General features: G+C 37.9%; 2 protein-coding genes across 5 annotated transcripts in view; both read right to left on the minus strand.

Moving 5' to 3' along the window:
• NEK10 (NIMA related kinase 10) overlaps positions 1-9147 on the minus strand; it is a 127951-nt gene extending 118804 nt beyond the window's left edge. For both annotated transcript variants that reach the window (XM_063303912.1, XM_063303910.1), the window contains exons 1-4: positions 9086-9147; positions 8736-8796; positions 5967-6100; positions 4759-4857 (exon numbers count right to left, since the gene is read on the minus strand). In XM_063303912.1, coding sequence (XP_063159982.1) covers positions 4759-4857; positions 5967-6100; positions 8736-8796; positions 9086-9147 — 356 coding nt within the window. The remainder of the gene's footprint in view (positions 1-4758; positions 4858-5966; positions 6101-8735; positions 8797-9085) is intronic.
• Positions 9148-17860: 8713 nt separating this feature from the next.
• Positions 17861-26720, minus strand: part of SLC4A7 (solute carrier family 4 member 7) — a 94226-nt gene continuing 85366 nt past the window's right edge. For all 3 annotated transcript variants that reach the window (XM_063303913.1, XM_063303915.1, XM_063303914.1), the window contains 3 exons: positions 25405-25505; positions 23706-23813; positions 17861-21831 (listed from right to left, as the gene is read on the minus strand). In XM_063303913.1, the coding sequence (XP_063159983.1) occupies positions 21750-21831; positions 23706-23813; positions 25405-25505 (291 nt within the window). In that variant the 3' untranslated portion in view covers positions 17861-21749. The remainder of the gene's footprint in view (positions 21832-23705; positions 23814-25404; positions 25506-26720) is intronic.

Consider the following 26720-nt stretch of genomic DNA (forward strand, 5'->3'; position numbering starts at 1 on the left):
TGAACTGATCACAAAAATCTGCAAGCGCTCCGCACTCCCTGCAAGCTGAATGGGAAACAGCTTCGGTGAGCTCAATTTTTCAGCCGTTTCAACTTTACCCTAAACTTCTTCCCAGGCAAGAAAAAATTTCTGGCTGACGCCCTTTCACATTTACCTCTGCATAACAGTAAACAAACTGAGGTAGTAGATGCAGTTTTCTCTGAAAACCAATTGGGGCTGGCTTGTGTAATGCGTAAACAAGTAGCAGCTCCAAAAGTGAAAGTGCACTCCGAGCTAAAGGAGGAACTGCTCCAGGAGTTAGCTAATGATCCTTGGCTACAATGTAACAAAACTAAGCTCACTGAATTCCATGGCCTTTGGTATTGCAATGACAAGCTATACATCCCACACAGCCTATGCAAAAATTTTTTGCAATGTTCCCATGACAGCAAAACCTCCAGGCACTTTGCCTTCACCAAGACTCTGCACCTCATGAGGCACCAATTTTGGTGGCCCACTTTAAGAGCTGATGTGCAAACTTACATCCTCACATGTCCTGTTTGCACCCAGGCTAAGCATAAAGGGGGGAAAACTCAAGGACTCCTGCAGCCCGTGGCTTCCCCTAGCGCCCCATGGAAGGAAATTGCCATGGACTTTATAGTGGACTTACCCGAAAGTAAAAACAAAACAGTTATTGGACTGTAATTGACTTGTTTTCCAAACAAGCAGATTTTATTCCCTGTGCCAAACTTCCAACCGCGCAGCAGCTTTCAAGCTCTTTCTACAACAGGTCTACCACCTGCATGGCTGTCCCGAACACATGATTTCCGATCGCAGGGTACAGTTCACCTCCCAATTCTGGAAGAACTTTTTAAAGCTTCTTGGGGTGCAACAATCTTTGAGCTCGTCAAACCATCCGCAGACGGATGGATCGACTGAAGGGGCTAAGGCTACCCTAGATCAACTCTTATGCTGCTATATCAACTTTCAGCAGGACGACTGGGTGGATCTCCTCCCCTTTGCTGACGTGGTTTACAATAATTCCATTCACCAGAGCTGGGAAAATTGTCCCCTCTGGACAGGACTTCGTCCCTATTCCCAAGCTGCCGCTGAAGCCCCCCCCCCCCGACTGTTCTGCTAGTTAATGGTGTGCTAAGGTAGCTTCCAACTGGCCAGTCATCAAACAAGCTTTAACTCATGCACAACAAACTTATAAAAAAATTGCTGCCCATAACAGAAGACCACAGTGAGATTTAAAAGTAGGGGACAATGTTTACCTCTCCACTAAATTTCGCAAATCACAACAACTATCTAAGAAACTGGGACCAAAATTCATTGGCCCTTTTCCTATTGTTAAAGTCATCAACTCCGTTACTGCTCAATTACAACTGCCTCACAGTTTAAAGAGACTTCACCCTGTTTTCCATTGCAGTCTGTTTAAACCTGCCTGGGATTCCTCTAAATGGCACCCGACTACTCCTGTACCACCTCCCATCATGATGGATGGCCACCAACATTTTGGAGTCAAAGAAATCCTGGCCTCTCATATTCACCGTGGCTCCTTGCAGTACCTTATCAAGTGGAAACACTTTCCTGATCATGAATGGGTTTTAAGCTGAAATGTAAATGCTCCTGCACTAACTCATTCCATTTTCATTCCAAATACCTTAACAAACCTTCCCCCTCCTAACATCCCTTCCCTCCCAGCCCTTGCTTTCTCTGCATTATTTACAATATCTCTAACTTGTCTTAGTTTTTTTTCAGAGGGGCAGCATGTTATATCCCCAATCACAATGTCCTCAGAACATCCTGATCAGACTTCCATCCATTTTTCATCGAACCCGTGTCAACCGACAGAGTGGCACCAGAAGGGAGGGGGTGTTACTTTGGAGTGTGAATTCGTTTGAATTCGTTTGTTTAGACTAGGCATTTATTGCCAAGGCCATCTGGGGGAATACCATCCTAGCCATCTGGTGGCAAAGGGGGAAGTACATGTTTTGATGGGTAGAAGGGGGGAAGGTAGAGAATGTGAATTTTAAATTGTAGAATTTGTGGGAAAGAAGCCATTCACTACTTTGCTTTGTACCATTAAACAGTTACTAGAACCCAAGTCTCAGAACTGTTCTTGAGTGAATGCTCGAGCATGTGGATCATTACACCAGTCTTGGTCCAAGTTCCTAGCCTTGTTCCAAGTCTCCAGTCCAGAGAATCTAGCCTAGCCCAGGGCTTCCAGCTGAGTCCAGTGTTGTTCCTAGTTTCCAGTCAGTCCAAGTCTCCAGTCCAGATAATTCAGCCTAATTCAGGGCTCTCAATCTAGTCTAGCCGTGGTTCGAGTTCTAGTCTTGCTTCAAGTCTTCAACCCATGTCAGAGTCTCTAGTCAAGTCCTGCCTTGTTTTAGTTCCTAGTCTTGCTTCAAGGTTCCAGTTGCTGCTTCAGTTCAGCGCAAGTCTTCAGCTACCCAGTGCTCCAGTGCCAGAGCAGTTCCAGTACTGTTCCAGTTTGAGAACTGTTGTCTTCAATACCTTGCGTTCTGGTCTCATTCAGCTTCCAGTGCCAGTCAGAAGTCCTGTCCGCTGCCTCGTGTTTCAGTTGGGTTCACTGAACCAAGTTTTCGTATATCAAGGATTTATTTATTGTAGATAGTTACTTAATGAAGAGTATTTTTGATATTACTCTGCCTGGTTGCATAGTCTGAACAGGACAGGTACAACTTTTTAGTCTCTTGATATCATCATAATGATTTGCATCATAATGATGTCATTATGCGAATAAATAAATCACTGCAGATCTCATACTCTGGATGTAATAGACATTTGAGAGTAACAGATACTCCATCCCAGTCCTCCAATGCTCCATTAAATCAAGGTTTTAGTAGTTTCAATACTCTGTAGCTTTTGTAAGACAAAAGCAAAAGCAGACTATGTTTGAACTTACCTCAGTTGTCTTTTTTCATTTGTTTTTTTTCGTTTCCAAGTTATTTTTATTTTTGATTAACATCCTTATGAAATGCAGATATATAACTAGACAAATGTAACACACATTTTCAATTTATTTTCACCTCACTCTTTCCCTCTCAGAAATAGCTGTGATTAGTATGACAGTTCAAGGTTATGCTGGGCATCAAGTCAATTGCTAAAAATAATCTAGTAAAAACAAAGGTGGTGTTGCAGTGGATGCAAATAAACTCCCAAGAACTGGATTATTTGGAACTGTCTCTCTGGGTCTATGGCTCTTTTCCAGGTTTCCATCACAGATGCCTCATTCCCCAAAATAAGATTTCACTTGGGGGATTTATTTCACTTATGCAAAAAAGCCAACTTATTTAAACTACTTAACAATTGCTCTATGTTTCATTTAATAAAGAAAAAATAAATTTAATGTAAAACTAAAGCATAGAGGTCTTCAGTCTCAAAGAGGTCTTTGAGATTCAGCCAAATCATTCATATATATAAAAAATGGCTATAGCTCAAATGCAATCTTAAATGCTGACTGAACTTAACAGGATGTATGGCTGAATTAAATCCCATACATTTTAGTGAGTGTGCTCTATCCCACTGAGAGATGCAGGCTCAAATCCCCCTTGACCACAGAACTCACTGGGCAACTTTTGGTCAGTCACTATCTCTCACCTCAGTCTACCTCACTGGATTGTTCTTGTTAGCATAAAATTTAGAGAAACCTTTGTGCATGCCACTTTAAGGCTCTGGATTCTAGCAGTAATTAAACCTGCCAAATGTCAACAAATGAGCCAAAATGAATATGAGAAACATTGATTTGGCTGCTATTTTGGAGGAGGTTTTGAGAATGGGAAGGAGAGTATTTGTCTCTTGGTGGTGTCCTGCTTCCATCTGGAAGCTTAATGGCGGGGAGGAGAGATAAAAAATTGTACTGTCAAATCTAAGATTGTTGGGGGGCTGACAACTGTGTGCTAATGGCCATAGGCTGACCATAGGCCATGGGTTTCCCACCCTGTCCTAGGGGAAATGTGGTAATAAGTAATAAAATACTATTTTTAATAAACAAAAGCTGACATTTACATTTTATTTAAACAGCCATATCCATTCTATGAGAAGCAATATGCACAATTTGTTGGAATATTTAAGAATATAAACTACCTTGGTTTTTACAGTTAAATTTAATTTACATTTAATGTTATGACCTGCAAGTTGAAAATGTGGTATATTATTGTGTACTATAGGTTTTGCATTGATAGGTACACATACACACATGCACGCGCACACGCACACACAGTTTTTGATGTATGAGAGAGAAAGTGTGAGTTACAAGACAGGCCCGGAACAGTTAAGAATGTAAAGAAGGAACCAAACGCCTTCTATAAGCCATAGCTATTGATAAAAAAGTTACAAACTTCTTGGAGCTATCTGGGAATTGGTCACATAAAGGAGAGCAATAATCTCTTATGAGAACGTTTACAGATGGTAACATGAGATCCGTTCACCACTGGGAGTCAAAACATAATATAATTACAAGAATATATTAATGTTAAAATTAGGTTCTGCTATCAAGTATCTATAAATAATTATTGCTAACAATTTAGGCTGCAGTCCTAAATCACCCTGTGCCAGTTAATTATTTACATCTGAGTATTGATATATAGAATTGCCTACTGGTGTAGACAAATCACAAAGTATCAATTTTTGGTCAGAATGGATCAAACTATTGCTGTATCTAATTATATAAATTTATGGATTTTAAAAACCCCAAATTTTGCAGTACTCTTTGTTTAACAAGCTATACATATAGTCTGTAACTCTTACCTGCAAATAAGCCGGTTTTTAACCAAAGCAGTGAAGATGTCTTGAAATAACTTGTACTGCGGGTGTTGACTAAAATTTCTTTCGTTCTTGTAATTCATACTAAAGGCACAAAAGGCAAAGTGGATATTGCAGAAGGTACAAATATATCTGCTTTTGATGACTGAGAACAAAAAGCATTCTAAAAATGTCAGTTCCAGAAAATGTAGTCCAGTCCAACCTACAACTGAAGTTGAACTGGTATCAAAGAGAACTACAATCATATTGCTGTTCAGGTATGAACTCACTGCTCAGTTGCTGGGGAAATACCAGCAGTGCTACTCCCTCTTCCTTGAATATTGCAATTATCTTTAGTAGTGTATACTCTGAAAACTGCCAAATATGTATATTGGAAAATGAAATGTGACTGACTCTGTCCTCACCCAATTTAAGAGTTAATAATACAACCATACATTTGCCCCAAGACAGCCTTTAGCTAGCTACAGAGAGATGCATAGCTTTCCTGTCAAGCCTCTGTCTGCTTATAATTCCAGTCCCCTGGCTACCTCAGAACAAATAAAGGCAATATTAGACCAGTTATTTCCTTATTTGTGCAGTCAACTGCAGAACTTCTTCCAATCAGTAGCAGGGGGCAAGGGCCCTCTTCTAGTCATAATGTGCCAGTTGTAGAATAGAATGAATACCATTCAAGAAGTATTGTTGTCTTCCATTATAAGGCATCAATTAACAGATTAATAAAACGGGGGGTATGTCTTAAATTCACAAAAACAAGAATAACCATTCATTAGAAGTACATCACTGCTCTAAGAAGCTTTAGAACAAAAATACACAAGTTTTTCCAGGCCAAACATCTCATTTGGCATTTCTAGTGCTGTGCCAAAAATCGTGGGAGGGCTAAAATAAAAACTAACTTGGATTTCATTTAATTAAAAAGTATGTATAATTAATATGATTATTAGTATTTAAGACTTTTCCCCTTCTGTCACACAAACAATTCCAATTTAGCAATAACTTCTGGAGGTCACTGCAGACTTTTGGAAGGCTCTTTAACTGTACTCAAGGAAATACTTTAAGTGTACTCAAGGCTTTTAGGGACCTCATCCTCAAGTTTGCACTGCTGTTTGAGAATAAAGTTTAAAAAATTGAATGTCAGGATTTAGAGTAGATCCATGGAAATGCTATAAGCCTTAATTAATTTCAATGCAATGTACCTGAAATGTTCCAGTTCAACAGCTTCAGTAGATTCTTGCCATTGACCTCTGTATCTCTCTTTGCAAGAGTTGTTAGAATATTGTTCAGTCTTGGTCATGCTATTATTAACACTTTCAAAGTTAAGGGCTGGCAGCTGCAAATGCAAGACAGGGCTGACTGTTAAGTAAATTACTTAATAGAGCCAGAGTAATATCAGTGATTGTCACTGGAATCCCTTAACAATTATGGTAATAATGATATATGAAATACAGATAACTGATACAATCACTGGTATTACTCTGTGTTTAATATTAGTCACTGATATTCATCTAGACTGAGTAGCTTTATACACACACACACAAATGTTTGAATTTACTATTGTCTGTTTTTCAGTATTATGCACAGGAGCTGAAGTGATATGGATTGAATATGGAAGATAAAAAGACAACTGGACAGAAACAAGATATAGAGAGCTCAAGCTAAGCATGATTGCTTTGAATTTTTCTAAGGGAAGCAGAAACCTAGCATTCTTACTTCTTGAAATCTTCAGAAGAACCTGATATCAAAAACACCATTCTCTGTAAGGAAATGGAGGAGAAACAGGGCTTCCATGATTAAATACTTCAGCCATTTATTTTGTTAAAAAAAGTACTGACTCTCCCACACAACAGGTTCAAGATTTTAACACCACAATAAAATCTCTCTCTCTCAATATAAATGTAATACTGTATAGCTTCCTTGTTCCTAGACAATGTTCCACATTAATTTAATTCAATAGTTACTCCAAAAATGTTTTATATGTCAGAGTAAAAAGATGTATTGAGAGCATACTACAGTAGCTATTTATACAACAAATATTGCAAGCAATTATATGATCCACCAGAACAATAGCATCACTCAACAGTGACAGTGACTCTCTCAACAGAAATTGAGGGGAAAAAGTATATGCCACTCTAAGAACTATACAAGAAAAGGCTCTACTCCTGTTTTATGCTTTTTAAGAGTCACAGAAGTTAATGGAAGGAATTGGATTGAGGCTGATGGGAGAACAATAAAAGGAACAAAGAAGAAAAGAAAGAAGTAGAGAATTGATGAGATTCAAAATTAAGTTGGAAGAACAAGAAGTTTGTTCCTGGACAGCAACAGAAATGGACAAGACAGAGCTGCAGTTGGGAGCCAAGTCAACAAGGACACCAGCAGGTAGGGGACTGCTGAAAGAGAGTGACTGACTAGCAGAGTGTGCCAATGACAGCACCAAAAGAATGGCCTTGGCAAGGTAGATAGTCACACTTGAAAGGTCATTGGGCTCCTGGAGGAAAATACCCACCATTTAGAGCATCCAGCTAGAAGATCAGCAGCATAGATAGGGCAGCTTCAATAGGCTTCAACTTAATTTTAGAGCCTTGCTCTGAGGTCTGCCAATTGGCTGTGAGCGGCAAAAGGCTATAGAACAAAGTAAGACCTGGTCTGGTGTAAGAATCTAGGCAGCTCTTGCCAGGTGGCCTGGGCCTGATGGCCTGAAGATTTGGAGGCTAAGCTGCAGCCTCTGCTTTGGACTTTATCTATGTATAGTATACAGTATATGTATGTATGTATTTGGTAAATTAAATATCTCTGAGCAGCATACGAAGTTAAAAACAGAAAAAAAAACAAAAAATAACCAAAAAAATCATTAAAAAACAATAAAAAAAATAAAAACCATTAGACAAGCTATAAACTGCAGGAGAGTGCACTCAATTTCACTAGCAATACAGCCACTTTGCAGGCTCCATACCCATGTTACTGGATCCCCAGGTCAGATGTTTTCAGGCCCTTCCAGAAGGCTAGTAAGGTCAGGGCCAATCTGACCTCAGGGGGAATGATGTTCCAAAGGGTGGGTGCTGTGGCAGAAAAGTCTCTTCTTCTGGGTCCCATCAGATGACATTCCTTCTTGGTCAGGACCCACAACTTGCTCTTCCTGTCAGACCTGATGGGATGGGTCGATGTAACTGGGGAGAAGCGTTCCCTCAGATAAACTGGCCCTATGCCATGTAGGGATCTATAGGTCATTACCAGCACCTTGAACTGATCCCAGAAGCAGACTACCTACCCATCAGTGTCCAGTTTCAGTGTGGTACAGCAGAATAGAATAGGAGCTAGCCTATACAGGTTGATCTTCCTGAATAGGAAGCTGTGAAAATTTATTTATTTATTATTTATTTTCAGATTTTGCCACCACCCATTTCCCTCCCGCAAGAGGGAAAATGCAGAAGCATTGAGGGCAGTACTTTTATGTAATCCCTTGTGTGTATACTGAATACCTACAGCAGGCTTCTGTTTCACACATGGATCTATTTAACAAAGCCATTTTAATCTAATCTGAGCAGTACTGTAGCTTAGATCAAATGCTAGTTCAATCACTGTTTCGGGAATTTACAACACCTCATATTTTCAAAACTCATAATGAAAACTGCTCTGCTAAAAATATGAAGCATTTTACACTGAAACCCAAGACATGGACAGACATGAAATGAGATTATTCAGCTTTTTAAAAACCCTGAAAAACTTTTACCCATGACAAAACAAAATGGTACTAAGGCAATCCAAAAGCAAACAGAACAGAAAAACCACAAAATAATTCAGTGCAGAACATGAGCACTTAATAAAACCTCATTAGGTTCTTTCTATGCAATTCATTCCACTTATTAGGGATTTGTAAGTATATTGAAACCATGAAATTTACTATGCAAGAATTATTTATTTGGTATTTTTAGAACCTTGATTCAAATTATAGCTATTTGGAGAAATACCTGTTGCTTGCTTGACTGGACATTTAGAAGGGCCAGAAGCCTTTTAAGATCAGAATAATCCCTAGGAGGAAAAAAATCATATACTTGTTAACAACACATAATTACCATACATCATTATGAAATGTAATTTTATCCATGCTGATCCGTGGAAAAAAAATATTTCTGAAGCACCTTTCTATGACCTCCTGCCTCTGTCCACATTTCTATAGACTTCTCAGCCACAAGCTATTTCTGTCAAACTTGGTGACCAGAGAAACAGTTACCATGTACACACAGTGTTTCAGACTATTCTGTTCAGGCACTGGTGCAATTTGAGAGTTATTGCTGACATTTCATGAAAAGTACTATACCTTTGAGATTTGGTGTCTGCTGCCTTTTCTCTGGTCTTCACCTTCTTGACTTGATCAGGCATTTTATATCCTCAAGGCATCAGGATTAATTCTTTAAAGGGAAACAAATGTAAAAAAGAATATTGGTTTGTTGACATGTGAAGAGCAATGGGTACAGAGTTTCAGCAACTGAAAGAAAAGAAACAGGGTTGGGAAAAAAAGAAATACATAAGTTAACTAAAACATAAAGTCTATCCTGAAAATATTAACTGAGTTAACTCATGAAATCATCCCTAAGTGGGATTTATTTTATCTCTGAATTTTCAGAGTCACCCAGCATGTTTCCCTGTATAAGTATAGACCAGAACATGAGTTTCTTTGGTCCTAGTCCAACAGCTTAACCATTACACCACACTGAGTCTCATTTCATCAGTTAATTTTGAGATACCTCTCCATTTCCGGCAGTGGTTTCTAATGTAGCATGGCGTGGGTTGCGACAAGCCTGCAAAGAATTCAGATCTGGAGAGCACAGAACTAGTTGAGCAGATCTTGTAGTTCTGAATGCAAAATCTTCTGTCACCGATTTCTGGAGAAAAAAGCCAATGGTCTGCAGAAGATACACATAACTATTGGCCATACCTATTGCATGTTCGAAAAAGGCAAAATTCTACCTACAGAGCCCTCCCCCCACAAATAAGGAAGTGATAATTTAGATATATTGGTGCCCAAAAGCCTTTATAAATCTTAATGCAAAAATTGTATTTTTGAACCTATAAACAAAAATATAATGGCCATAATAGATACATTCACACATAATAGAGCTCCAAAGTAATACTGCACTGATCTAATTGTAACTGCTCATCCATATCCATTCATGCATTTAAATTAGAAGTTCCTAGGGACAGAGAACACTTAGTGTCAAGCTTGACTTCTGGTGACTGCATCCATGTAGTTTTCTTAGCAGTATTATGGAAGAGATTTGTCATTGTCTTCCATTATATTTTTTTTACTTCCCAATCTAACAGCCCAGTTTAGCATCTGTTTAGATGATCCTGTTTAGCCTCTGAAACTAGCCAACGTCAATTATTGATACAGTATATACTAATAGAAATAGATGTGATAATCTACATTGCACTGTAAAGTAAGTGACAGCAGACTTCTCATGCAACAAACAGAAAATAATGAATTGCCCTTGCATTGTTGCCTTCTGAATTCACTAGAGAAATTATAGAGTAGATCCAGCTTCCTAGCAATACATTGCATCACCATCGTTCACCAGTACATAAGGTTAAGTGGATTACCCTGGTTTTCTCAAACCTATACTACCCTATAAATTTTCTATAAAGGAATAGGGGGAAAATGTTTGAAGAATGGAGCCATAAAAAAAAGGAAATAAAACCTGGAATACAATTCTTGGTAAAGAAATGGCAGGCTGTACCTCTTAAATTTCATGACCTTTGGGGCCCTTCGTTTATACACAACATACATCTATCTTTCTAACCTGCACCCATCTATATTATAACCACGGAGGTGGCAAGCATTGCCTACTTGGCTGAATGGGCTCCACAGAGACTTATTATAGCCCAGTAAGTCAACTCTTGTTTAAAGATGCCTCAAAGCTATTCCTAGTTTCCACTAAGAGAAAAGCCACACACTCTGCACATGCTCTGTAACCCGTTTGTCTCACACGCGCCGAGGCTAAATCTCACGTGGTAAAAGGCTTGAGGCACAGCCAGGGCTACTTTCCAGCCGTCTCCGTACCTTTCCTTCTAATCGCAAAATACGAGGTTGACCTCAGCAGGGCAGGGGGATTTGACACCATAACTCCTCCCGTCTCCCCCTCCCCACTTCTTGCCCGGAAGGGAGCGTGACATCGCTGCCCTTCGACCGCCGTTCTGTCCCTCACCTGCTTGGAGTGTCAGTTCTCACACCATGGCAGCTCTCCTGTTTACTATTTAATTTTATAGTAATAATTACGCCAAAGTTCTTTTTTTAAGCCAAATAAAAAATTCTACTCCGCCAAGCGATCCAGCCGACAAACGCAAGAGCCAATGAAAACGCGCCTTTTCCGTAAAGGTCGCTTTTTAGAACCAATGCTTAAGCTCCGTAGAAAAAGGCGAGATGGTTCCGGGACGACGACTAACGCCGCCGTTGTTGTCATAGCAACAGAGAAGCCGCGCGCCCAGAAGCGAAAGGAACGATTCGCACTTAGCATCCCTTGGGTATAGCTGAGAGCGGTGACGTAAAACCGCCAGTGGGGAAGGGAAACTGTAAAAGGGGGGAAGGGAAACTGTAAAAGGGAGGGTGATTGTACTCCTCCAAGAAGCGGAAGCCGGATGATACGTCTATATCAGTGTTTTTCAACCCTGGCAACTTTTAAGATATGTGGACTTCAACTCCCAGAATTCCCTAGCCAGCTCGCTGGGGAATTCTGGGAGGTGAAGTCCACACATTTTAAAGTTGCCAAGGTTGAAAAACACTGGTCTATGTATTACTTGTAATAAGCTGTGCACAAGGAAGATCTTGACCCTAACAAAGTAGGCACACTTTCCAGTTTATAAAGTGTATTCCTTTACAGATTTAAAAATACCATTTTCCAGTCATGGATGGTTCTCTCCTGAGGGTATCCCCTCCCACTGTTTCTGACCTATATTTTCCATTGTTTCTTTGGCTTTGACTGGATACCCTGTTCTATGATACGCACGCTTCTGGCTTTTCTGCAGGACTGAGCTCCTGCTTGATCAATATGGCTTTTTTCCCCCACGCCCCACTAAGAATGTTTCATTCTGAATTAGTTGTTTCCCAGGTATTGTTGCTTTCCCTAACGGTTCAGTGTAAAAACTACTTGCCCCCTTTCTAATGTTAAGTTTAGGGCCACAAACTCAAAAGGGATTTCTAGTATGTTCCTTTTTGAACCTTAAGATGATGTTTGAAGCCCTTCTCTCTTTGCTTCCATACTCTTGTATGGTGGAAGGTTGCACAGGATCAGTTATCTCAATGATACCCCCTCCCTCAATCTCTGGAATACCATTCTGAGGAAGAACACACACACTCCTGCAGTGGAGCCTTTTAATTATCTTTATTTCTGTGGTTTTAATTTCTGCTGCCTAATGGAGGTTCAAAATATTTAAATTAAAATAAAATAGCACAAAATGATTTAAACTATTCCTGGAGACTGAGTTCTAGTCCTGCCTTGGGCACAAAGCCAGCTGGGTGAACTTGGGCCAGTCACTACCTCTCAGCCCTAGGAAGCAGGCAATGGCACTTCAGAAAAGTCTTGCTAAGACAACTGCAGGGACGTCTCCAGGCAGTTGCTAGGAGTCAAAACTGACTCAAAGGTTTGCGCACATTATTCCCATCCTGGGAAACTTGTGTTTTGAAAGGCACCATATACTTTTTTTAATTAATCAAAGTGGAACAAACCATTTGTACAGACCTAGTTTGTCACAAATTGGTCCTAAATGCCTAAAAAATATAAACTCTTTATCCGTACCCTAGAGTCTTATCCACACATTCAGAATCTTGTTTTGTGTAGCCAGACCTGCTCATGAATCAAATAGCATTTCAGATAAAATTGTTAATCTCTTATCAAACAGTTTACATATGATTTCCAGGGCACATTTCATTTCCTCCTATTATATATGCTGAGAAACACTATGACCTCTTATTTCTCCTCAGTACTGTATGTCATATAATGAGTGGATATTTGTTACATCACACAGGGAAGTCACCATATGTGTGCCATAATCTTGCTCTTTTTTCTGTTACAAGTAAACATTCACCCAGGGTTTCTCAAACAGGGTTCTGTGAGAGGTCACTAGAGGTTCCCTGGGAGATCATGATTTATTTTAAAAAGTATTTCAAATCCAGGCAGCTTCACATTAAAGAGGTAAGTTTCATTCTTTATTATATTTAGTTTAACACCATTAATGCATATATACAGGCTTACACATGAAACAAATATAATAATTTTGCAACTTCTGGCCTATATTTGAGCCTGAATGTGCAGGGGTTCCCCAAGGCCTGGAAAATATTTCAAGGGTTCCTCCAAGGTCAAAAGGTTGAGAAAGGCTGCATTCACCTCTAGGAATCCCCATCAGCATGTATTTGAAGAATGAGAGCAACAGGTCTTTGCCAAGGGATCATTTTCCTTTTTGCAGGAATGCACTCCCTACTCCAAGACCATGCTAACAGAGATTATGGTCTTTTGCTATCTTTTTCACAAAAATTTTATCAATCTCCCTTCCCAGGATTTCCAGGAATTAAGCTTTTCCCCTTCAAGCCAGGAGACTGGGCAAACATCTCAACAGAGGACGGGATAACCCACACTTTCTGTATTGAGTACATTTACAAGTTAATAGCTGCCAGTCATTCAAATCTATCAAACTTCCATTACCACTCCTGCTGACCAGTTTTGTGACTTTGTTAATGTAACAGAACATACTTATCCCAGATTGATATTACTAGTGAAACATTAGGAACTAGTACTATACTATATAATCTCACTTTGCTAATCAGTTGCAATTAGGCACAGCTTTTTGTAATTCTAACTAGAATGCAGTAGCAGCTGATAATAGTAGTAAACTTTATTAGTCATTGGCCAATTCGGAAACAAAAAGATAATCAATTCTGAGACTGCAGATAAAACCCAAAGTAAAACTTAGTGATTCTAAAACTGATGTGGTCAAAGCATGGCATATTATACAAATAGCAAAACAAAGCAGCCATGTTTAGAAAAATAAAATCACATTGATCAGACAGTAACAACTATAAATAAAATGGATCTGAGTGACCTGAAAATCTGACTAGATGGGGAGGTAGTCCTTGAGTTATGATGGCAATGGTGACCACAATTTCCATTGTTAAGCGATGCGGTTGTAAAGTACGATGTCACATGACTGCATCACTTAGTGGTGGAAATCCCTGCAGTTCCCTTTGCTGTCATTAAGCGAGGATCATTGGTCATTAAGCGAGCACCTCCTCGCAACTTCTTGCTGGCTTCCAACAACCAAAGTCAGTGGGGAAGCCGGCAGGAAGTTGCAAAACCCAGGCAGTTCACAAGCAGGCCAGTAGGCACATAAGTGGCTGCTGCTGGGTGGGGAAGGGTGTGCAAGGCTATGTGTAAGGATTGCCTACCTTAATAGACTCAGACTCACAAGCAGGAACTTAATGATATCTGATTTATTAAAGAATAGTATGCAAATACAGAGAAAGCTGAGAATGAGCAAAAGCGCGCCAAATACAAACTAAAAACCCTCGGCTCAAACGTAACCCCTCCCCTCACCCTGCCGTTGCAAACTCCCCCCCCCCCCCCAGGTGCCAGTAACCGTTTCTGCTGATGTCCTGGGAAAGGAACCTTGAACACACAAGATAACCCAAAAACATTCCAATCCAGCTGCTAACATATAACAATCCCACGAGATGGAATCCTCCTCCCCTCCCAGACAAAACACGCATCAGCCAAATGACATGCGAAACGTTACGATGTAACGGTAACATTGGAACGGTGAACATGACACTATGTGAGTGGCTGGTAAGGCACACTGCAAGCGCACGGGCTGGGGAAGGGTTCATGGGTAGGTGAGACTTACCTGAATGACTTGCGATCTTCCCTGCTGGCTTTCCTGCTGGCTTGTGGGAAGCCAGCAGGGAAGGTTGCAAATGGCGATCACATGACCGTGGGATACTGCAATCATCGTGTGAGCCGATTGCCAAGTGCCCAGATTGTGATCATGTGACCGCAGGGTGCTGGGATGGCCATAACTTCAAGGACCGGTCATAACCACTCATTTTGTCCCATTGTAACTTTAAACAGTCACTGAACAAGTGGCTGTTAACCGAGGACTACCTGTAGCTGCAACCAGGCATCTTTATAATAAGAACAATATAACAAAACATGGGTTAATGTTTCAGGAACTTCTTCACCACTAGGTCAAAGTCTTCATTGAAAAGGGAAACCCTGTAATTTCCTTCAAAAACAGCTGTTGGAAGGGCAATAAATGTTGTTAGGGTTAGGGCTCTTCTGAATTGGGGTACTGTTATTTGGCATACATGTCTGACATGAAACATGGTAAACATATCTTTGGCAGCCAGGTCTGATTTGGTTTCCAAATCCTTAGCATACAGTTTGAAGACTGCCACTGTGCACCCATCATCATGACTGCATCAGGCGAGACACCATAGCATTTCATTTTCTCTTGCAGTATCCTACCCCAAGATGAAATAGAGTCATCAGTTATAAAATCAGGGGTGTCAAACTCACAGTGGGAAAAAAAAAAGCTTTAGCCAATAGGAAAGGATTCATGTCCAAATGTGAGTTTCAATTTTGGTCCTGCCAGCCTAATGGTGCAAGACCATGTTGGGAACACGTTGTGGGACTTGAAATAAGTCCCTTCAGAATTTAGATTGCACTCTCTCTATGAGGGTGAACAAGCTATATGACTCCAAGCAAAAATTTTGCCCAGACTCTAGCCAAAAATACTTTTAGCGCAGCAGGTATGAATAATGCACCTCTAGTGTAATAAAGAGTGCAGGACTGTTGCTGACTTCTGTGCATTTTGAACAACATATTCCATAGGCCAGTGATTAGCAGGCAGAACCCCGATGCCTTTTTATAGATTGGAACTATCAAAGCTAACAGTACTTTGGAATCAATGCTTTACTCTCTATAAATATAATTAAGGAGGCCAGGACAGGGGTTCACCAATTGCTCTGAATAACTTCAGTAATGATAAGGTCATTGCCTGGGGTTTTCCCAGGCTTAAGTTGTTTAACAAGATTTTTATTTGTGAGCTTGCTATCGAAGACCACTATGGTAGCAGACTCATATTAAGCTCCAGGTCAAGCTGAACTGGATTCTCCTGCAAATATAGTGCCCTAAAATGATCCCCCCCATGCTGAAGCAGGTATAAAGAAGAACAAGAAAGGCTAGTAGCTGGATGGGGGGTTATCAGGTGTGAAAGCAAAGCTGAATTCTTCAACCAAGAAACCAAAATTAATTGTTGCCATGAGTTCCTAAGGGCTTGCCTCTTCTTGGACTGAAGTAAATGTTTGTATAGTTTCTTCAGAGATCGTAGATCTTGGGCCATATGTGAGACAGCATCATCTTTATTGAGAGAGGGAGGGAGGGAGGGAGGGAGAGAGGGAGGGCGGGCAGGAGGGAAACACACCAGCTTGATGTAGTGGTTAAGGCATCAGGCTAAAAACTGGAAGACCATGAGTTCTAGTCCCTCCTTAGGCACAAAGCCAGCTGGGTGACCTTGGGCCAGTCACTTTCTCTCAGCCCTAGGAAGGAGGCAGTGGCAAACCACTTCTGAAAAGCCTTGACAAGAAAACTGCAGGGACTTGTCTAGGCAATCTCTGAGAATCTGACACGATTGAACAGATTAAAAAAAAAAAGTAAAAAAACAGCTGACAAATTACTTCCTAGCCTGGCATTCACAATCAAGCCAAGGTTGGGCGAACTAATCTGGTAGTTGTTTTTTTTTTTAATGGATTATGAGTACTATGTTGTAGTAGGGAACAGTTGGCCCGTTTAAATCAAAAACTGGCCTTTTATGCCCAGAGAGAGTCACCTGACCCTTGAGGGCCAATAACAGAGAAAAAGTTTGGTGAGGCTTTTGTGTGGGAGTTGCCTGGAGTCCTGCATGAGGGGATTACCTCAAGCAAGGTTGAAAATTAGTTTAGTTAGAATTGTGTTAGGGGATTTTTTTTGTTTTGTTTTGCTTTTGGTATTTAAACTGTGTGTTGTGTGTGTGGAAACTTATTTTCTTTTGGTACTGTTAATAAAGTTTATTTTTTGTTTCATTCCTAACTGGTTGCCTTTTATCACCCGCCTCAGCTTGGCTGAGCTACAGACTCCTAAAGTTTTGTTTTAGTTTCCCTTTGGTGTTTGGTGGGTGGGACGAGGATTTCCCCTTCAATCCTCTCCTGGTTCGCCAGAGGGCTTCCAGAGGAAGGGAGAAGCTGGTTTATAGTGAAGGGGTGGTGGCAGCAAGGACACCTAATAGGCCAGTCGCTGTCATCCACAGGCACTGACTGATACCAGATGCCCAAAATTTTTATAGCCTAACAAGCCCTTAAAAGTAGCCCAAAAAAACCACAACCAGCAAAGGCCAAAAATTTCCTGCAACTGATCTCCAAACCTCCTAACCCTCCAACCTCCAACACTGGAGAAGCACACACAGACTCTGGACAGGGGTGGGGATTGCATGCACACCTGCAAGTGGGGAGGTGGGCAAAGCATAAGCTGAGGAGGGGGGGCGGTTGGAAATGCAGCAACAGAGAGAGAGAGACTGCATGTGCTCTGTGTGTCTATAATGCATGAGAGCTATGAGGGAAGGTGGCTTGGGAGCAGCTGGCTGTGATGCCACACCCCCTCAGTAGCCCCCTCCCTACCGGCATAAAATAATGCTTGTGGGAGGGGGAAAGGGAAGCAGCTCCCCTCCTACTTTGAAGGCTCTCCCGAGTGTGTGCAAGAGTGAAAAGAGAGGCTCTTTAAACACTGCCGCCCCACCTACCCTGCCCCCGAGGCTATCGCCCCAAAATTACACCCTTTAAAAGTAGCCCAAAATAGCCCCCAAAAATGAAACCTGCAAACGCCAAAAATTTCCCGCAACTGATCTCCGAAACTAGCCCAACTGGGTGGGGAAACCACCCAACTGGCAACACTGCTGTTACCTCAGAACTGATGGACCTCAGAGGAGGGGCTGACTCGGCCCTGAGGGCGCCTTTGTTCCCTCATTACATATGTTAATCCTACAGGAAGAATGTATAAAATAAACAGTAACTCAGGCCTTTAAAAGCAGTGACATTTTATTGCTTTTTGTCAACCTTTTGAAATATTACAAAAAATAGTTATTAAACAAATGATAAAGATTGGATTTTTTTCCATTACATATTGGAGAATTTTGTAGGCTTTATATAAAAGAATAAAATATTATTTCTACATTCAAACTGTAACTTTGGATGTAATTATACAAGAAAATGCTGTATGATTAGAAAACTGTCATATAAACTGGAATACACTGTGGAATTACACCTCAAATCAAAGTAAATGGTTTTGTTCAGGAAGCAGCTCTGAACACTGGAAGACACTTACAAAATAAAATATCAATGACAAAAGGGAAGGTATCAAAGGATGCATCTTCTAACTAATAAATTTCATTTATAAAAACCTGCCCATTAAATAAGTTATTCTAAGTCTGCCAAACAGTGACGATATACACTAAATATGAAAATTTTTATTTTCACACCAATTGTAACCATTTTCCTATTACTGATAAATTTGCTAAAAAGTAATAAAGAAAATTCAAAATAGTAAAATCACAAGACAATATTTTATACTCCTAATACAAGTATCCATGGACACATTATGTACCTGTACATTCATGAAATTAAAGGGTTCTTCATAACATTTGTTTTGAATAACACATGGCACCTACATTAATCACTCTAACAACCATTAAATTACTGACCAAAATGTGTCAAAAAGAAATAACATTCAGTACGTTATGACCAACATGCACCATGTTTGGGACATCAACACAATTCATTAACAAATGTGTATAATACATAACTCTTTTAAACAATGAAGAGCCATGAATATTTGTAATGCACTACAGTTATCTGACATTACAGTTATAGTTGGAATTTTTCCCAGACAGCACAGTTTATAAGACTACCATATACAGAAATAAATTCAATTGAAGTAAAAGAGGAAAAATAAAAACATGTTGTTGGATGCTAAGTGATGAACATGCTTTGAACACTATCTTACATATTTTGTCGACTGCCTTGAAAATCTGGAATAATTTGTTTTTAATATAGTAATAATATGGAATATGAAAACTAAGCATAATGAATCATTTATGTATATGCAGAAAAGGTTTTATGAATTCCTACAAAAAATCAAAAAGACTATGTTCTATATATGACATTAAACAATTTTAAAGAAAATGTCTACATAGTATTAAAATTCAGACATCCTGTAGAACAGTACTGAAAATGTGTTGCTTTGAAGGATAGAAAAAGTATGTTTCCTGGGATTGCTTTGCAGCTATTTCCACACTAAATCAATCTGCTCCTGAGGAGGCAACCAAGTTCTCTAGAAAACGGTCACCTAGCTATTCTGCTAGTGGGAATATACTGGCTATAAATTAGATTTCACCGTAAGGTGAATCAGTGCACAGTAAGTTTATTCATTTACACCTTTTAAGGCAATAATTATATCTACATACAATAAAAGCTATGTCTTTTATTGTTTTACCTTAATACTATAATTTTATTTATGGAAAAGGAAATAATGTTTTTACAACGTACAATAAGCAGCAAATTATAAATTATCACTGGAGTTTTAAACATGCTATTTGGACATCTGCTATCAAAAAAATTAAAATGTGTAATAATGCATTAATAACCAATATTTGAGCAAACAATGTAAACTATATTGCAAGTCATGATATTCCTGGCATTAGGAATTATTTTACATTATTAAGAAATAAATAGTGATTCTCAATAATTTTCAGATATTTATTTAAATTACTAAATGTATTAACCCTTTGGCACTGAAAAGCTGATCTGAATAGCATTACTGTATTTCAGGCATTTGAAAACAAAGGGTTAAAATTCAAAACAATCTGTTTGGGTCTTTGCAAATTTCTACCCATGGCTCTGAATATGAACATCTGTAATAATGGAAGACAAGCCTAATTAGCTCTGAATGCTACCAATACTAATGAACATGATTCTCACTTGCCTACACTAAATAACAAATTTGAAACATAATTTCAAAGATACAACAATATTTATGAGATATAGACAAGATTATGATTTTCAAATAAAGAAAAGTGCATATTTCTTAAAGAAAGCTAAGGCACAAGCTATGCAAGCATCCAGGAATGAAAGTATTATCCTGTTTCCAATATTTCATACAAACCCAAAATATATTAACATTAATTTGATTGTTCTTCAGCATCATATTTTCATTTTAATATAATTGCCTACAAATTAGTGATTTATTTTTTCCTTCTTTGCTCAGTTTTACATTTGAGCATTTCTGAGAATGAAGGGGCCCTGTTCAACAAAACCTTATCACTACTAAAGTTTTTATTTGCATTACTTGCTCTCACTTGCTTCAGGTAAAATCCACAATTAGTTTAAGTATATTCAAGAATTTGCTTTTGCTGGAATTTTAGACTTTATCATCCTCTAGATGTTGTCAATTCAAACTAGAACTCCCTGCATCCCTTACTGATAGGCCCTGCTGCCAAACTTTGAAGTTCAACAATATTGGGAGGATTACACATTCTGAACCCTGTTCTACATTGTAAGATTTGAAACAAACAATTCTTTGGTGCACTGTAAAACAAAGTACCTTCAATTTTAGTTTGAAATTAAGTTATGCGGGTTTTCTGCTACAATTTTCATATAGTGCCATATAAAAATGGATGCTTATATTAAAAGGTTTCTCTTCAGTACTAGACAGTGAGCTAAAATAAGAACTTTAATTTTAGACAAAATGTTTTATTATCAAATTGGCAGGTACTATTTAACCACAATGCAACCTTATTCATTTCAGTGGAATATATATGTAGTGAAATCTATAAAGACTGAGCAAAACACAGGGTTTAAGCTTTGGCTAGATAAAACTCAGTTCCACCCAGCATTTTTATATAAATGCTTTTATTGGTCTAAGATAAATATATTTTGAAACCTTTTTAAAAAAAATTGCTATGATTTCTAAAACAATTCTAGTTTTATTTGCCTGGAATTGAATTTTAAAATGAAGGATTCAAGAACCTACGTAAATTTATTTTCAGTGCCCAGTAGCAATAATGTATATGTAAGAGATTTCAACAATTAACGTAAATCCACAGGCTCCAGTACAGCACCACTGGAATAAATTTCCACTTATGTGATAGAAGTTTCTTTGCTCTCCTACAGCTACAAATCAACATTTAACTCCTCCAGTTCTCTGGAATGTATTTGCAGGATGCACAGGAGGAAATGAAATTTTTATCTTATTAAAAAGAGAACCCTAATCATGTTTACCCTTCTTAACAGGCTCCCTAATTAAATGCCAATCTAGACTCCTGTACTAGAAAACTGCTTTATTCTTTCAGTATAATCTAATCTTGTAATATTTTGTGGTTGCTGAATTTAGAAATAAAACTGAGAAGTTGACTACTACATATAAGACTGATTTTTTAAAAAATGCAATACAATGGTGTTTAATAGTACAACTCAGGAAATAATTCACACACAAGTACAATTAAATCATTCATAAAATAATATGAAATGAAGGCTGAAATAGAGCAATTCACTAAATTGCATATGTAAGATTTGTTCTTATAAACTGGCATAACATTTGCAAAAACCCAAATAGTAACTGCCTGATAACAGGACATATGTATTGCAATAAATTATATAAAACACTTATCGATACAATGCAAACCAATAATTTACAGTTAAAGGTGATCTTTGACATACTGGTAACTAAAAAGTAATTTTACTTTTCCTATTAAAAAATTGAAATAAACATTCCACTAAAATAAATATTTCCAGAGTGATAGACATTTCTTGTTGGAAAATCTTGCTGCTGTTCACTTAAGTACGTAGTACTTAAAAGAAGCCTTGAAGTCACCCTTTTTCAATATACCCTATAAAATAATACCCTTGTTTACCTCTATAATGAGGTTTCAGCATCTACATACTTTGTTTCCGATGTATTTTCAATGTCTATTTTCACACATGCTTCATTTTCAGGGCTGTTAAAAAAATTAACATGGTTAAATAAGCCAAGAAATGGGTATTAATAATATATATTGATATAGATGTACAAACAACATCAGTAGATGCTGATATTGACATAGATAATTTTATATGCAAAATATTTTTGTCTAAGGATATATGCCCACACTCTAACACACACTGCTAGGAACATAAAGCAAGATTTAACCTATAAATGAAGATGTAAATATATGATTTCTTTTTTTAATAAAAAAAGTTATAAATTAAGTTATAAGTTATAAATTCTAACAGTATAATCCTATACATATCTTCTTTAAAGTAAAGTCGAGTTAGTTCAATAGAACATTCTTCTAGGTAAATGGGTATGGATTGATATTTATGAAGTCGTAATGACTCCCATCCTATACAGTTTATATGTATTAGAAATGAAAAATCAATTATTTGACCTTTGTGTTATAACTCATTATAACCATTAGAGAATAAACCTCTTTGAATTCATCAGAACTAGATAGATAGAGGATTGCACTGCAAATACCCAGTAGTAACGATCTAAGATGTGTTTATGAGCAATTTGAGCAAAATGAGTTTGGTCTAGTGGTTAAGGCAACAGGCTAGAAACCAGGAGTCTGTGAGTTCTAGTCCCGCCTTCGGCATGAAAGCCGGCTGGGTGACCTTGGGCCAGTCACTCTCTCTCAGCCCAATCCACCTCGCAGGGTTGTTGTTGAGGGGAAAATAGGAGGCGGAAGGAGTGTTAGGTATGTTCGCCACCTTGAGTTATTTATAAAAATAATACAGGCGGGATAATAAATAAATAAATACAGAAGCATGGATCGTTGCAATATCTGAACTCAAGACTCCCTATTGTTTTTGTTGGCTATTATAGCCAAATTCACAGGTCCTTTGAAAAATCAGCTGAAGTCACTGCTTCACTGAATTTGCTGCACTACAAAATGAGAATGAAATTATGAAGTTGAGTCATGAGCAGATGGAAACAAAAACTGGATTCTTAACAACTGCTAGGATAAAAGAGGTTTTCTTTATACACCAACCCAGAAATTATATATTTCTACAGTGAGCCTCAAAATGCACACACTCAAGTGTGCAATACTAAAATTAAACTACTAAAACAAATTTAAATTCTATGAAAGAAAACGGGAATATTTTGCATCAATAGGCAATCCACCAGATCCTTTTTTGCAACCCAAGAAACTCCTACAAATAATACTGCCAAAATTTGCCAGTATATCCCAGAAATATGGCAGCACAATTTTTAGTTTTTGCAAAAGATTATGCAAATTATGTGCATTATGCCTCTATTTAACATGCCTATTTAATTTTTTTTTAAGAGGGGACATTCTTCAAGCACATCCCTGTCAGTGACATTGCCACATCAATCTCTATAGCTCTATATCAATGTAAGCTGAAAAGATTTTAGTCACTGGCTGCAAACAAAATCGTCCACCCCTATTTTATGTAATTTGGAGCAGAGTTCTTAATGAATAGTAAAAGAAAACACGTTATGCTCAAGCAAAGAGCTTATATTAGTCCAAATGATTATTTTCTTTCAGTAATCAATTATAACTCATTTTCCAATATATTTATCATGCAACACAGTGCACTATCATTTGAGAACATTCTAGTGCACACTGCCTGTCCCATTCAAAGCACTATTTTACTAATATGGATATCTGATCTTCAGTTTTGTTTATTTATGGTATAATATTTATCCTCTTTTCATTATAACCATCATTCTAAGCAGGGATCACAGCTGCTTAACATAAATTATTTGGTATGTGTTTAGGGTATAAATATACAATCAGATCCACCTGTTTCCATATCTAAACACACAAAGCAAAAGCCGAATCAGAAAGTATGAGTAAGTATAGGCTACCTCAAGTTAGATCTTGCCACTTTAGCATTCTCTGTGTTCATGGAAAGAGCCTTCCACTGTGCAGTTTTGGCCATTTCATCTGATATGTTCACCACAGAGGGGTCAACACTAGATAATAAACACACACTGATTAGTTCTACATGCCTTGCATTAATTATGTCTCATGCTCTTTACATTTGATTATCTTTTTACATAGCTACTAGAAAATATTGCATTATTTTCCTCACATGTAAGCTAAGGATCTCAGTGTTAAAAAGATTTCACTTTCCAATTCAGTATTAGTTCTAAATTAGTCTATTTTGAAAACAGGTAACTTCGATCTGAACCATATTAAAATGGACACATGAAAAGTCTTTTGACTGTTACCTATTTTCTATACCATGTATCTTTTACTGGAATTACCGTAGGCCCATGGACACCCATATATCTGCAATCACCTTCCTTTGTGTCCATCAGGCTCCATGCAACCATAAATTAAATGAATACATTTTTTCCCAGCTTCAAAGCAAAGAAGACAAAGGTAAGCTGGATTTAAGGAAGGGGCAGTGAGTAGCATTTTTACTAGTGTGTCCTTTGATAAATCAGTGCTTTGTGACTTGCCATGCTAATGAAGGCAGCTGTTCTGTGAATGAGCACAATCCCAATGTAACCATTTTGTAAGGATATTCACAGTATAATATGACTACAGGCAATGAAGGTTGGGATTGGGGAACCCTTCTGCCTTAAGAAAATTATGAAAAATATTATTATAAAACCAACTTTAAAATATGATCGATGATACTAGCTGAGAAAACTTCCTAAAATAAGTTTCTTAAGTGAGTTAAGAATTTCACACCATCTTATTTCCAACTGATAGTATAACTGGCAGAGGTATTGTTCCTGAATTAATTGGTTAAGGATTGGAGCTTTATGAGCTTTAGTATTCCAGATAAAATAAAATGAAATCATGTACAGTTAACATATAATACCATTTTAGCAGCTTGTAGTAAGAAACGATGGAAAACTGACAATAAGCAATTCGTGATACATATTTTTACTAATTTGAGCAGGAAAAGAATCTATAATTAAAATTGTATTCAGCAGAAAGTGAAAGCAAGAATAAGCATTATAGTCTTCAGGCTAATAGCAGTTACTCATATGGAATTCGTTTTTAATGAAGGGATAGTCGTACTTCCAAAAAAAAAAAATCCATCAAATTCCCTTCAGTCTAAAGATACCCAAACAATATTGAATCCAAGTAGTAGCTGTATCATATAAGGAAGATTAATTTTAAAAAATGATAAACAGGTGTGTTATTTGGGGAATAATAACATTTCCAGTTTCATAGCACACAACCACTGCTATTTGGACATGTGAAAATATCATTCAGGCTTTCAGTAAATGATAAAAAGTCTCAGTTTAGTATCTTCAGTGCCTTCCTTATTAGCCATGCACAATAAGAGACAAGACAGAACTGACCAAAGAAGTTTCTTCACACTGACACCAGCTGGTTGGAAAGGAGTCATCTGATCTGTTCAAAAGGGTCATGTAAATAAGTAATATGTAATGCATTATAGATACATGCTGCTACTTTATAAAGTGGTCTTCTTTGGTCCTCTTTTCAATTAGATAAATTCTAGATTATACAAGCATCCTTCAGAATTAAATGGAATAGCCTATTATATAAAATGAAATGTAAAATAATAGATACATATCACACCTGTATTTTAGAGCTTTCACGGGAATCTGTAATACTTCACCTCTTTCATATGGAAGGTGTACAGTTTCACTGTCCACTGCCTGAAACATTCGTTCAGCTTCCTGAAAGTTATATATAATCCGATACGTATTTAAGAATTTTTGAATTATAAGAGAAAGGCATAAAAATGAATCTTTGTACAACACCTTTATAAAACACCTGCTTTCAATATAGACCTAAATGCAGGCATTTTGGAAACTGCACAATAACAGACCCCACCCAATATTTGTGGAATAAAGGGGGAAGGGTTTGTGAAGAATTCAGCCCAGAAAATGGTACTCTATTTCATCTTCTGGAAAACTGCTTCCTATGCAAGTTGACAAGCCATTGTACTAGTGGCATTCAAACTTAGGACCACAATAGCCACCAAAAAAGACTGAATATTTGTTAGAACCCAGAAGTGTGCAGAATTTTTCATTATGGAACATTTTAACCCAGAAATGGGTCGTTCTGAGTACAGATTAAGCTGTTTTAACTATTTAGGGAGTGGTCTGACCTTGAAATGGCCCCAATCTGAACAGTCCTGAACAGTCCCATCACTTGGAATGGGCCCATTTTGAGGTCAGGCCACTTTAAAAACAGTTCCAGTTTCAAAGCACAATCACTTCCAGAACACTTGAAACAGTCTATTCCTAGGTTACAATGCTGTATGATGAAGCCTTTCTAAATGTAAACCTTTCATAGTGGAAGAGACTATAGTACAAGTTCTCTATATATTGCATGATTCCAAATCATGTTTTCCTCTAACACTTGTGTTATTTACACAAACAATACATTAAAATGTATACAAACAAATGAAACAGTGATCTTACCCACAAAAAGATGTACCACATACCATTTAATAAAAACTCCCTTACTGAACTGATGTCAGTTTACAACATCAGACCTAGACAAATTTTAGTATGTTTCATTCCAAATATATCTAAAGAAGCTATTGGTTCACATTTGTTTATATTCTGAGTACAATATGTATTTCCTAAAGTAATGTATTGTGACTTGTTTACTGAATACATAATGCTGAAAGCAGTTAACAGCATGAAAATATTTCTTTTATTTTAATCTTTGAAAAGCCTTCCCAATATTTGGGAAAAAGCCATTACAAGGGTAGTCATTTGGGGCTTTAAGGCTCATAAGTTTGACAGTCATACAATATCCAGATTTAGTATATATTCTGTTTATGTCTCTGCTGTCATATTCCTATCAATCTTATCTCATTCTGCATGTGTTTATAGAGCTTTAATAAGGAGGATATATTTAGAGGAACTAAAGGCTCATTC

The sequence above is a fragment of the Candoia aspera genome, chromosome 4 (assembly GCF_035149785.1).
Source record: "Candoia aspera isolate rCanAsp1 chromosome 4, rCanAsp1.hap2, whole genome shotgun sequence".
Classification (NCBI taxonomy): Eukaryota; Metazoa; Chordata; class Lepidosauria; order Squamata; family Boidae; genus Candoia; species Candoia aspera.